The 13491-nt window shown below is 31.6% G+C and overlaps 1 protein-coding gene across 7 annotated transcripts in view; it reads right to left on the bottom strand.

The window, feature by feature from the left end:
• LOC138334237 (uncharacterized) overlaps window positions 1–13491 on the bottom strand; it is an 89169-nt gene that overhangs the window by 24449 nt on the left and 51229 nt on the right. For 5 of the 7 annotated variants that reach the window (XM_069282853.1, XM_069282854.1, XM_069282856.1 and 2 more), the window contains one exon: window positions 5561–5803. In XM_069282853.1, the coding sequence (XP_069138954.1) occupies window positions 5561–5803 (243 nt within the window). Of the gene's footprint in view, window positions 1–5560; window positions 5832–13491 lie in introns of all 7 variants that reach the window. The other 2 variants (XM_069282858.1, XM_069282857.1) reach the window with 1 other exon arrangement.

The following is a 13491-nucleotide window of genomic DNA, read 5'->3' as shown; positions in this document are numbered from 1 at the left end:
ACTATATGTAGTTATCCTCAATAATCATTCACATTATCTTCATCTACATAAATACATCAACATCATCATAATCAATCATCATCTTCATCATCATCAGCCATATTATTGTCATGTCTCGTTTTTTTATTTGACATACACAACTCCATACTACCACATCCACACACCGATCCAAAACATACATTCAATATATATACCAGAGAGATACCTCATAATTTTCCTTTATAATAAATTTTAATGATGCTACAGACAGGTTTTGTTGAAAACACCTAGATCTAAAAATGTACTATTTCATGATTAGTAAAATCAGATTATCAATTTAGTATTATCAGATATATTTGATTGTTTTGTAGGCCTGCAAATATATATACTGTTAGTCTGTTTAAGATCATCATCGCGAGTGACTGACAAACAGATCTAGAGCCATGCATAGCGTTCTTAAATCGTGGCTGCACAGCTTCCGTTAATCTGACAAATTGTACTGCACCTTTGAGGCAGACTGCCATTTGCAATTAGGATGTTATCTCCATTATTATTATTGTTTCGATCTTGTGAATTAAATTGCTAGTGGTTACATCATAAATAATTGCTACATGTCGTCGGTAGTGCGTAGGCTCACATGTAACGTAGACACACACACAGAAGCTTCGGTACATGTCATTTCAGTACATGACGGAAGTATTTTCGGTATCATAAAGTGAATATGGCGAAATGACTTTAAGTAATCTGAATATTAGAAAACTAAAGAAAACAAAACAGATAAAAATGGTAAAAATATAGTTTTCAATTTCAATTGAAATTGAAAAATATAGTTTGACAATTGGATCAACATTATTAGGTACATTTGTATGCACTGCAGTTTTACACGACACATAATAATTGCTTTTTAATGCTTAGGCTTAAGTTACTGTAGGGATCAAACCAACTAAATAAAAAAAGACCTTCGAAATGGCCCCTGTGTATACAAGATTGAGCCAGGATAGAAATTTCAACCCGGCCGCTGATTGGCTGGCTAATTATGAATTTCAAAAGTAAAAAATGTTTTCTGACAGGTAATTATTCCTCAGATAACCATAATATCAATTTGGAAATTCATATTGAGATTTAGGTTCAAAATATCAATTTTGATAATGAATAGGTAAAAACATTAGAATTTCGGATTATTTTAGTGCAAAATGCGCCTAATTTCAATAAAGCTACCCTGGTTGGAGTTTGAGCAGAAGGACCCAAACTTTTTTTCTATCTAGTGTTATATGAGAACCTAGACTTTAATTATAGACACAATACCAACTAATATTTCTTTGTTTTAATAATACAGTACAAAACTTTAACAAAGTTTAACACTGTGGTCTATGTAAAATTCATTTAGTTGGTTGCTCTCTGTACAGACTGGGTTGGTAAGGTCAATATAAATGTTAACAATGAAGATTCATTTCACTATTTTGCTGTGTTGTGTATAGTGATTAATTAACTACTGCGTAATAATTACGACTGGAATCATCATTCAGATTGACCTCCGTTATGAAAATAGCATACATGTATAATATCACACTGACCCGGTTTAACCATGTTCATATACGGTCATGTCATACATTTTGTTAGACATAATCACTATTGTGGCGTCGCAGATATTAATGACGTCTGTGATGTTGTTTGATTATCTCGATTGATAGTCGAATCCATGGCACGATTTCGCGCAAACATTTACATAAAGCAAAATTGAAAATACATGGAATCCAAACCAAAATTTTGACCCAGAGCTTAGGCCACGGCTATTCTCATCAAGGATTCAATTTTATCTTGAATTAACTAATAGTAAAAACACAACAAGAATATTTGTAAGATTTTTTTCCTTGTAAAGGAAGTTGTCGATATCTTCTTGGTGCCCTGATTAAGTGGTCATTTATTGAGGTCAAGGTGCGCTTTAAACTAAACACCATATGGATGCCCTTTCTTCCTGTCGGAATCACTGAAGTTTTGACTATGTTTTGATTAATACTAGTTATGTGATAAATAGAACTTACACTCATGGCTACATTATTTGAAATTATTTAAATTTAGATTTATAAAATTTGATATATCACGAGCCTTTAAAGATATTTTGACATTTTTATTTCCAAAATAACAACAGTTGTTTTTTCTGGGTTTTTGAAATATCATACAGTATCTAGGTAAAAGGACATCTAGTTAATAAAACTCACTATACAATATCACTCATCACTTTAAAGCATTTTAGAAACCAGATAAATCTTTTTGAATTTGAGAAATGTTTTCCAATTTTTTCTAAATAAAAAAAAATCATTTTTTTATTAAATTGAAAGCCATTTCGGATAAGGTTTAGACATTTTAAATATATGATTTGCTTGCTCTTGACATTTTTTTTCATCTGTAATGAATAACACTTGGAAACAATAACTATTTTAAATACTAGTAGTACCTATATATAGGTAATCTTCCTCAATATAAAATATGCTGTGTTATCTATTCATGTAAATGATTAATAAAACAAAAGAGAAGCATGGTGGGTATACCAGGTAATTCAAATCTGCGTATGTATAAAAGCTACAAATAAATTCTTAATATGATGATTTATATTTAACTGATTTTCATACCCATCAGCAATATCAAGAATTTAAAATAATTTAATTACCTGGCACCATATGTGTTTCCAATTCGAATGTAGGATAAAGTTCTTTTTTCTTTTTTTACTAGTTTAACATCCTATTAACAGCCAGGGTCATTTAAGCACGTGCCAGGTTCGATGGTGGAGGAAAGCCGGAGAACCCGGAGAAAAAACACCGACTGTGCTCCACATGGGATTCCAACTTGTGACCCAGAGGCGGACGGCTTTTGGTAATATGCCGGGACATCTTTACCACTCGGCCACCATGGCCCAACGAATAGAGTTCTCATAAAAGGTCTCATCAATGTTATGATAATTAGAAAGATTGACACCTAATATAACCCATTACCCTAATTGCCCAACATGAAATTTCAAGTAGTATTATACATTTCCAAGCCATTTCTTGATTAAAGCATTATACTGTTAAATATCTGATGTAAGTGTGATCAGATGCAAATATACCATCTGGGGTTGAGCATGGCAACTGACTTAAAAGGGTACGTTGGTTTAAAAACTTTAAAATTAAAAACTTTATATTCTTTAAAGGTTCACATGAACAGTTTTTATTGGGATTAGATAAAGGGAGGTAATTGACTAATTGTTTATTTTTAAATGTATATTTTCTAGCAAAATGTTCAATATCACTAAAAGAATTGCGAAAACAGAAAACATTATGTTTTGTTATGGATTGAGTATTCGGTCAGAACAATATTGTCTATATTGTGACAATTTGTTTGTCTACATGAGGAAAAATAGTTTATTTTTGATAAAATGGGGGTAACAGTGACTTTTACATGATTATTCGTGATGTACATGCACATGTATAAGTACATAATATTTTAGTTTTCATTTTGTTTAATGCCGTGTCATTATTGAACGATATAATCCATATGAAAAGGTATTTTTAGAATTATTCCAAACTAGAGTTAAAGATATTTTTATACAAAACTGGCATAGTGAGCTGGTAGATTCGCCAAGGGCAAGATGTTACAAATGAATTTGGATATAAGAGTTATCTCAATACTGTAAATATTAAAAATTATAGAAAAGCTCCAACGAAGATTAGAACATCATCACATAGATTGTACATAGAAAAAAAGCCGGTGGCATAAGCCTAATCCAATTCCAGTCGATTTGAGATATTGTTTTAATTGTGCAAAAATTGAAGATGAACATCATTTTATCTTGGAATGTCTATTTATGTAGATATTAGATCAAAACTGTTAAAAAAGAAATTTTGGTTTAGGTCTAATATGACTAAATTTATAGATCTCTTGACTTCATAACATAGTAGCATTGTTGAAAATTTAGCTATCTTTGTTCACAGAGCTAATGAAGTTAGAAATTCAATATTATTTGATAATTGATATATTTGATGTGTGTATCCTTTCGCTGATTTCTTTTTGATTTATATATATAGTGTACATCCTTTTTCCAGAAATGTCTGTTTAACATTGTCATGTCTGTATTAGTTTTGCACAAAGGCTTTTTAGCCTATTTGCTAAATGAAATAAAGATAACATGTATTAAATGAATTCTGGTTATCTTAACTTGATTATAGTGTTATTTTGGTGGTTTTTTTCTCTGTAAAAACTGTTTAATATTTCTTGTTCTCTAAAATTATATGTATTTGTAAGAAATTGAGTGTCCAGCCTGGATATATTGTCTATTATTATCATTGATTTTACTTATTAAAAATCTATCAAAATAATGAATTATATGGTCCCCTAGGGACCTGAGGGTTGGGGTAAAAAGATGTCAAATAGGCTAAAACTTCAACAATCTTCTTCTAAAATTCTGAAAATGGTAGAATCAAATAATCTTCATAGATGGAATCACGTTTCCCCCTGGGGAGGGCACCCAGTTTACTATTATTTATAGGTAAAACACATTTTTGAGCATTATTTGGTCATTTGTAATAGAAAATGAGTCAAATGTTGTCAGAATTAACAGTATGAGATGGCCATTGAATCCTATTAACAAACTTTCCTTTACTGACCCCCAGGGACCTGAGAGATGCGGCTAAGGGGGGTCAAATAGGATAGGCTAAAACTTAAAAAAAACTTCTTTTAAAATTCTCGAAACGGTAGAATTAAATCCACTTCATAGATGGAAAGGCTTTCAAGCGCTTTTATGACGTCATTATCATTGTGACGTCACAATTTCCGTACCAGCGATCACGGAAAACGGATGTTCAAATGGCTTTTCCATCCATGACGGTAACGGATGATTAATTCATTATAGATAGATAGAAAATCCTTTGGGATTTCATTGTAAAATTGTAACCAAATATATATTTAAGCATTTAATTGACATCCATAGCCAATATGAATGCAAATTGGGTAGAGGCAAATTCCATGAAGCGCGCTATTTGTTACCAGGAAGAGATTTTACATAGGCATTGCTTTGTCCAATACCTTTTCAATTTAATTGAAATAATTTTTTGTTGAAATTGAAAGCGGAAATGTAATACAAGTCATTACTTATTATTATCAAGTCAAATTATGCTTTTATCATTTTTTTTTTTATTTTCGTCCGTATATCGCTCACTTATATATACGGGACGACTTCTGTGAGCTATTTGTGCTGTGTGTCCTTGGTATAGTATATTAATGTGTAAGTGGAATACTCGCCATTCTATAAGTGAATTATGCCGCTGAATCACTATACATCACAGCAAACAGTGATGTGTCAAATTTAGTCACAATCATACACAGAACTCTATGCATAGTAGCGATATAAAGGAACTTTAGACGAACGGCGCATCCTTGTATAAGCTTACCCGTCATTTGGGCCACGAAAAAATACGAAAACTGCAATCATTCACCAATATAATTCAATATATTTCGTAATTAAGAATATCAATTTGTTATACAAGTATATGTTTGATACTGAAAACGATGGGTTTTTCCCAAAGAAATAAGAATTATCTATAATTACCTTCACTGTCCTCAAATGTTATGATAGCCCAGTCTCGATTGAAGTCCACTTTAGCAATGTCACCACCCCCAGACATTCTTTTATTCTCAAAAAACAATGTAAGATTTTCCTCTGTGGTCTGGGGTGGTATTCCTGTCACTTTTATCATCCTCGACGCTTCTTCCTTGTTTTCTGTCCCCTTCATAGCGTTCACGTTCGGGATGAATCGCTCAACCACAATCTGTTTATTATCCAGGGATAAAGGCGATTTTCTTCAGAATACGATCAACCACTGAAATAAAAAAATAAAAAAAAAATGAAAATATATATCTAAAAATAAAAAATAAATAATAAAAAAATGAATATGCGAGTATTGTAAAACTCAAAAAAATAACAGCAGGTAACAAAAAGGAAACTGTGATTTGGTATTTTTGACTGAGTTTACATGATAACAGAAAACACCAAAAGTTGGAAGGTCCGCAACAGCAAAAAGGTACAACTAGGACACTTGTCTGATATATAAAATAGTTTATGGTGCTGCGTTGAACGGTTTTGTAGTTATAGCCAGGAGACAAAAAGAAACAGTAATTTGGTATTTTTTTTACAAAGTTTTCATGGTAACAAAAAAAAACCCATTTAACATGGAAGGTCCACAATAGCAAAAGGCACAAACTAGGGCACTTGTCCGATATATTCAGAAAATTTACTGGAGCTGCATTTAACGGTTTTGGAGTTATAGTCTGGAAACAAAAGGAAATTGTAATTTAGTATTTTTGACTAGGTTTCCATGGTAACGGGAAAAAAAAGTCCCAAAATGGAATTTCTGAAATAGCAAAAGGCACAACTATGGCACTTGCCTGATGTATACAGACGAACGGGACGGACGAACGGATCCCAAAACAATATACCCCGCAAAACGCGTTTCGCGGGGGATAGTAAATAAAGTAAATATTTCATACCCTCTTATTATTTGTATTTGTATAACTATGGGGATCTAGTTGTTTGAAAAACTATTAATCAGCGTCTATATAGCGTCGTGTTTGTATATCAAAATATGTTTATTATTCTAGGCCTATCTGCACAATAGGATTACTGATAACCCTTATCGCAGAAAGCTTAATAAAAGCTGAAGTGGCACCAGTTAAAAAAATATCAAAATACATTCTCGCGCTGGTCAAAGGTATACGCGTGACTCAAAATCTTCATTAAAGAAAGTGATATGGACTGGAGTGGAAATCTAAATTCAACCCAGATAAAAGAGAATCACTTACTTTTAGTCGCAAAAGAAGCAATATAAATGTATGTCTAGATGTCTTATTTCAAATTGAAGTTATCAAAAATGTCAAAAGTCGTAAAGAATTCAACTTGAATATATTTCAGTGTACAATTGAATTTATCAGAACCACTAATAAATTTCAAAACATTTAGACCTCATCAATTACTGTTTGTGTTTTGTTTCTTGTGCCATGTATATCTATCACTATTATGTATTATTATATTTATCATACTATTAGAATATATCATTGATATTATTTATCTACATATATCTATTATAATACTCCTTATTTACAAATTTTCCTATAATGACAAGTGCAACATTTAAATAAATGTTATTTCACTTTTCTGCTAAAGAATACAACAATCATGGAGTAATTACTTAATTCCACAGGTGGATAACTGCTGGCTTATTAGCCAAACATTAGACTTTCTGGTTTCCTGTGCGGTGAAGGTAATTCTTTCATGATTCCTGTGTTCTCATTTCTTTATTATTATCCTTACCATTTATATAAAATCTAAGTATTGTCATTACGTAAAGAATATTTTCTATATATTAACTTTCTGAAACTAAACATATACTGTTATATCATTTTTTTTTAAATCACGTCATTTGTTATATATTGACATCTTCCATGCATTCCTTCGATGTAACCTTACTAATCGCGGTTTGCATTTATAAAGGGATTGAAAATATTTTTCTAATTTTCATAGCGGCTATGAATAGCAGAAGCTATCTACATATCTCGTGGAGCCTCGGGAAGATAGGTAGATAACTTCTGCTATTCATAGCTACTTCATATCTATGGAAATTAAAAAACATACATTCAATTCCATATATTTACATTAAAATAACTTATGAAAATATAGTAAACTATTGAGCGGTTATTATATTATATTTATATTATATTAAAAATCATGACATTCATTATATAGACGAGAAACGAGAGAAACCGAGTATTAACGGAACAGCTGGATGACAAATGTCCATTCCACAACGTCGCATTTTCAAGCTTCTGCCTTCGGTCGACCTTTTTTTGGCAAATGACAACGATCAACACAAGTAAATATAGTTAAAATAAAGATTTGATTGACTTATTACAGTAAACCTTAGTAATACTTTATCAAGAAACAACACATATGAAATGAAGAGGAAGAACGACAACTCTGTTATAACAGATCTAGAGTTTTCGTTCTGGAACGAAATGTTAACACAGCTAAATAAACCTATCAACCCGCTTATTTTCGCGATTTGAGTAATAAGGAAACTGTGTTATACATTTTGCTACAATTTTGAACCTAAGTTAAATTCTGCGTGATTTATCGATTGAAATATTCCCGTCAGTTACGAAAAATCTTTAACGGTTATATTTTTTGGGTCAAACAAGCAAAAATTGGCATTTTGATCACTGGTTTCTGTTTAATTCGTCCTAGTGAAATAACTTACAAAGTTAGCAATCTGAGACTCTACATATTAAAAGTCGAAATAATTCTGAACAAAACGGTATTTCTGATTTTTGGACATGTTACATACAACGACCACAATACAGCCTTGAATAATGGTGGTTTTCGCATGTTCTCGGTAAATTTCCACAACAGACGTGCTATTTCGGGGTCCCGGACGCCTTCCTTCGGAGCTATTCTGTTACATTGGACTAGCAAATGTACGATTGAAAAATATGTGATATTTTTTAATTTTCTGTAGAAGTGACTAAACATCATAAAATGAGTAAATGTTTTATGCACTAATCATCACATTTATGTTACAAAATGCGCCCAAAAAGTGCAGCAGTGAAATGGATCTGTTTGTACTGTCTCGAATGCACAAAATCATGGCGCAGACTATCGCGCCCTCTATGAGAAATGTGTATTGTTTGTATCCGGTTGAATAAAAACGTTGAAGACGCCTTGATGTTCTAGTCAAATCCGGCATTATCAGGTTATTAATTGTTTTTCTTACTTGTTATATACATCCATATCATTATCGGTGGATATTAGTATTATCAGTTTTTTTTTTGTAAGTTTTTTATTTTTTCAAAAGGCATGTTCATATAATAATGTGACATTACATCATCATTGCCATTTTCTGCTTCATCATCATCATTACCATTGTCATCACAATCACCACTACCGTCCAACATCATAGTCCTTAAAGTCATCATTTCCATCATCAACAACAATAAAATATCATCATCAATCATCATCCTTATCATCATCATCATCATCATCATCATCATCATCATCATCATCATCATCCATCATCATCCTTGTCATCATCCTTATCATCATCATCATCATCATCATCATCATCATCATTACATCATCATCATCATCATCATCATCCTTGTCATCATCATCATCCTTGTCATCATCCTTGTCATCATCATTATCATTGTCATCATCATCATCCTTGTCATCATCATCATCATCATCATCATCATCCTCATCATCATCGTCCTTGTCATCATCATAGTCATCCTCATCATCATCATAATTCATCAAATATCATTATCTTCATCCTCATCATTGTCATGATCATAATCATCAAAAAGAACATAATCATCAACTATATGTAGTTATCCTCAATAATTAGTCACATTATCTTCATCTACATAAATAACATCAACATCATCATAATCAATCATCATCTTCATCATCATCAGGCATATTATTGTCATGTCTCGTTTTTTTATTTGACATACACAACTCCATACTACCACATCCACACACCGATCCAAAAACATACATTCAATAATATATATACCAGAGAGAGAGAGAGAGAGAGAGAGAGAGAGAGGGAGAGAGAGAGAGAGAGAGAGAGAGAGAGAGAGAGTAATGACTATATTATAGATTCTATATCTGGAGGTTGCAGTTATGTAACTTTTGTATAAATACTTAATGAAGTGTGTTAAAATAATTTTGTAATAAAGTATATTTTATCTCATACTGTCAGGGATTTAGAGAGGTTTCTATAAGTTTAATCCATTTTTTCCAATTACGGTTAAATGTTTCTATGTATTTATTACCTTTACCAATACTAATTATATTTCTGAATATCATAATTTTCCTTTATAATAGATTTTAATGATGCTACAGACAGGTTTTGTTGAAAACACCTAGATCTAAAAATGTACTGTTTCATGATAGTAAAATCAGATTATCAATTTAGTATTCTGATATATTTGATTGTTTTGTAGGCCTGCAAATATATATACTGTTAGTCTGTTTAAGATCATCATCGCGAGTGACTGACAACAGATCTAGAGCCATGCATGCGTTTTCTTAATCGTGGATTAACAAGCTCGGTAAACTGACATACTGTGCTTCCTCTTGAAGGCAGTATGCCATTTGTATAGAGGTTATCTTCCTAATATATTTATTTGATTCATATGATTAAAAATTGCTTGTTGTTTACGATTTAATAAGTAATGTGCATGTCGTCGGTAGCTCTAGGTGGTAGTGCGTAGGATCTCATGTGTAATCGTAGACCACACACAGAAGGCTTCGGTACATGTACATTTCAGTACATTCGGAGAAGACCTTTTCGGTAATCATTAAAGTGGAAATATGGCTCAAACAATAGGGACTTTAATGTAATCTGGATATTAGAAAATAAGATAAGAAAACAAAAAAGTTAAAAATGGTTTAAAAAATATAGTTTGACATTGGATCAACATTTTTAGGGTACATTTGTATGCACTTGCAGTTTTTACATGACATTTAATAATTGCTCTTTTTAATGCTTAGGCTTAAGTTACTGTACCTGACTGGGTTGGTGAGGTCAATTAAATTTTAACAATGAAGATTCATTTCACTATTTTGCTTTGTTGTGTTTATAGTGATAGTTAACTACTGCGTTAATAATTAGGATGCCGACTGGAATCATCATTCAGATTGACCCCCGTTATGAAAATTAGCATACATGTATAAGATCACACTGACCCGTTTAGCCTTGTCATATACGGTCATGTCATCAATTTTGTTAGACAAACACTATTGTGGCCGTCGCAGATATTAATGACGTCTGTGATGTTGTTTGATTATCTCGATTGATAGTCGAAAAAAAAATCCATGCCTGATTTCGCCACATTTTACATAAAAACAAAATTGAAAAATACATGGAATCCAAATCCCAAATTTTGACCCAGAGCTTAGGCCCTGACTATTCTCTCAAGGATTCAATATATCGTAGAATTAACTAATAGTAAACAACAAGAATATTTGTAGATTTTTCCTTGTAAAGGAAGTTGTCGATATCTTCTGGTTGCCCCTGATTTAGTGGTCATTATTGAGGGTCCAGGTGCGCTTTCTAAACTAAGCACCATATCGGATGCCCCCCTTCCTGTCAGAAATCACTGAAGTTTTGACTATGTTTTTGATTAATACTAGTTATGTGATTAAATAGAAACTCGCTACACTCATGGCTACATTATTTGGAAATTTATTAAATTTAGATTTACATAAAATTTGATATATCACTGAGCCTTTAAGAAGATATTTGACATTTTTTAATTTCCAAAATAACAACAGTTTTTTCTCTTTTTTAAAATATCATACAGTACTTTAGGTAAAAGGACATCTAGTTACTAAAAAACTCACCCTATACAATAGTGAATGTAAAACTCTGTAACAGCCCTCATCAGTTTTAAAGCATTTTAGAAACCAGATAAATCTTGAATTTGAGAAATGTTTTTCCATTTTTTTTTTCTAAATAAAAAAATCATTTCTTTTTATTAAATTGAAAGGCATTTCGGATAAGGTTTAGACATTTTAATATATCGCTGATTTTCTTGCTCTTGACATTTTTTTCATCTGTAATGAATAACACTTGGAAACCAATAACTATTTTAAATAATACTAGTAGTACTACTAATGATATATATAGGTAATCTACCTCAATATAAAATATGCTGTGTTATCTTTTCGTGTAATGATTAATAAAAAACAAAAGAGAAGCATGGTGGGTAATACCAGATAATTCATATCTGCGTATGTATAAAAGCTACAAATAAATTCTTAATATGATGATTTATTTAACTGATTTTCATACCCATCAGCAATATCAAGAATTTAAAAATAATTTAATTACCTGGTACCATATGTGTTTCCAATTCGAATGTAGGATAGAGTTCTCTTTTCTTTTTTTACTAGTTTAACATCCTATTAACAACCAGGGTCATTTAAGCACGTGCCAGGTTCGATGGTGGAGAAAAGCCGGAGAACCCGGAGAGAAAAAAACACCGACTGTGCTCCACATGGGATTCCAACTTGTGACCCAGAGGCGGACGGCTTTTGGTAATATGCCGGGACATCTTTACCACTCGGCCACCCATGGCCCCAACGAATAGAAGTTCTCATAAAAAGGTCTATAAATTGTTATGATAATTAGAAAGATTGACACCTTATATAACCCATTACCCTAAATTGCCCAACATGAAATTTCAAGTAGTATTATACATTTCCAAGCCATTTCTTGATTAAAGCATTATACTGATAAATATCTGATGTATAGTAGTGAATCAGATGCAAATATACCATCCTGGGGTTTTGAGCATGGCAACTGACTTAAAAAGGGCTACGTTGGTTTAAAAACTTTAAAATTAAGAACTTTATATTCTTTAAAGGTATCACATGAACAGTTTTTATTGGGATTAGATAATCGGGAAGGTAATTGACTAATTGTTTATTTTTAATGTATATTTTCTACCAAACTGTTCAATATCACTAAAAGAATTGCGAAACAGAGAAAACATTAGGTTTTGTTATGGATTGAGTATTCGGTCAGAACAATATTGTCTATATTGTGACAATTTGTTTGTCTACATGAGAAGAAAAAATAGTTTATTTTTTGATAAAAAATGGGGGTAACAGTGACTTTTACTATGACTTACTTCGTTCATGTACATGCAATGTTATAAGTACATGATATTTTATTTTTTTCATTTTGTTTAATGCCGTGTCATTATTGAACGATATAATCCATATGATAAAGGTATTTTTAGAAATTATTCCAAACTAGAGTTTAAAGACATTTTTTATACAAAACTGGCATTGTTTTAAGTGAGCTGGTTGATTCGCCAAGGGCAAAATGTTATTTATTGTTTACAACTGAATTTTATGGGATATAAGAGTTATCTCAATACTGTAAATATTGGAAAAATATAGAAAAGCTCCAACGAAGATTAGATCATTCATCACATAGATTGTACATAGAAAAAAGCCGGTGGCATAAGCCTAATCCAATTCCAGTCGATTTGAGATATTGTTTTAATTGTGCATGCAAAAATTGAAGATGAACATCATTTTATCTTGGAATGTCCTATTTATGTAGATATTAGATCAAAACTGTTAAAAAAGAAATTTTGGTTTAGGTCTAATATGACTAAATTTATAGATCTCTTGACTTCATAACATAGTAGCATTGTTGAAAATTTAGCTATCTTTGTTCACAGAGCTAATGAAGTTAGAAAATTCAATATTATTTGATAATTGATATATTTGATGTGTGTATCCTTTCGCTGATTTCTTTTTTGATTTATATATATAGTGTACATCCTTTTTTCCAGAAAAGTCTGTTTTAACATTGTCATGTCTGTTATTAGTTTGCACAAAGGCTTTTTAGGCCTATTTTGCTAAATGAAATAAACGATAACAATGTATTAAAATGAATTCTGGTT

This window comes from Argopecten irradians, chromosome 11 (genome assembly GCF_041381155.1).
Source record: "Argopecten irradians isolate NY chromosome 11, Ai_NY, whole genome shotgun sequence".
Taxonomy (NCBI): Eukaryota; Metazoa; Mollusca; class Bivalvia; order Pectinida; family Pectinidae; genus Argopecten; species Argopecten irradians.
This window is presented reverse-complemented; position numbering and strand designations above follow the sequence as displayed.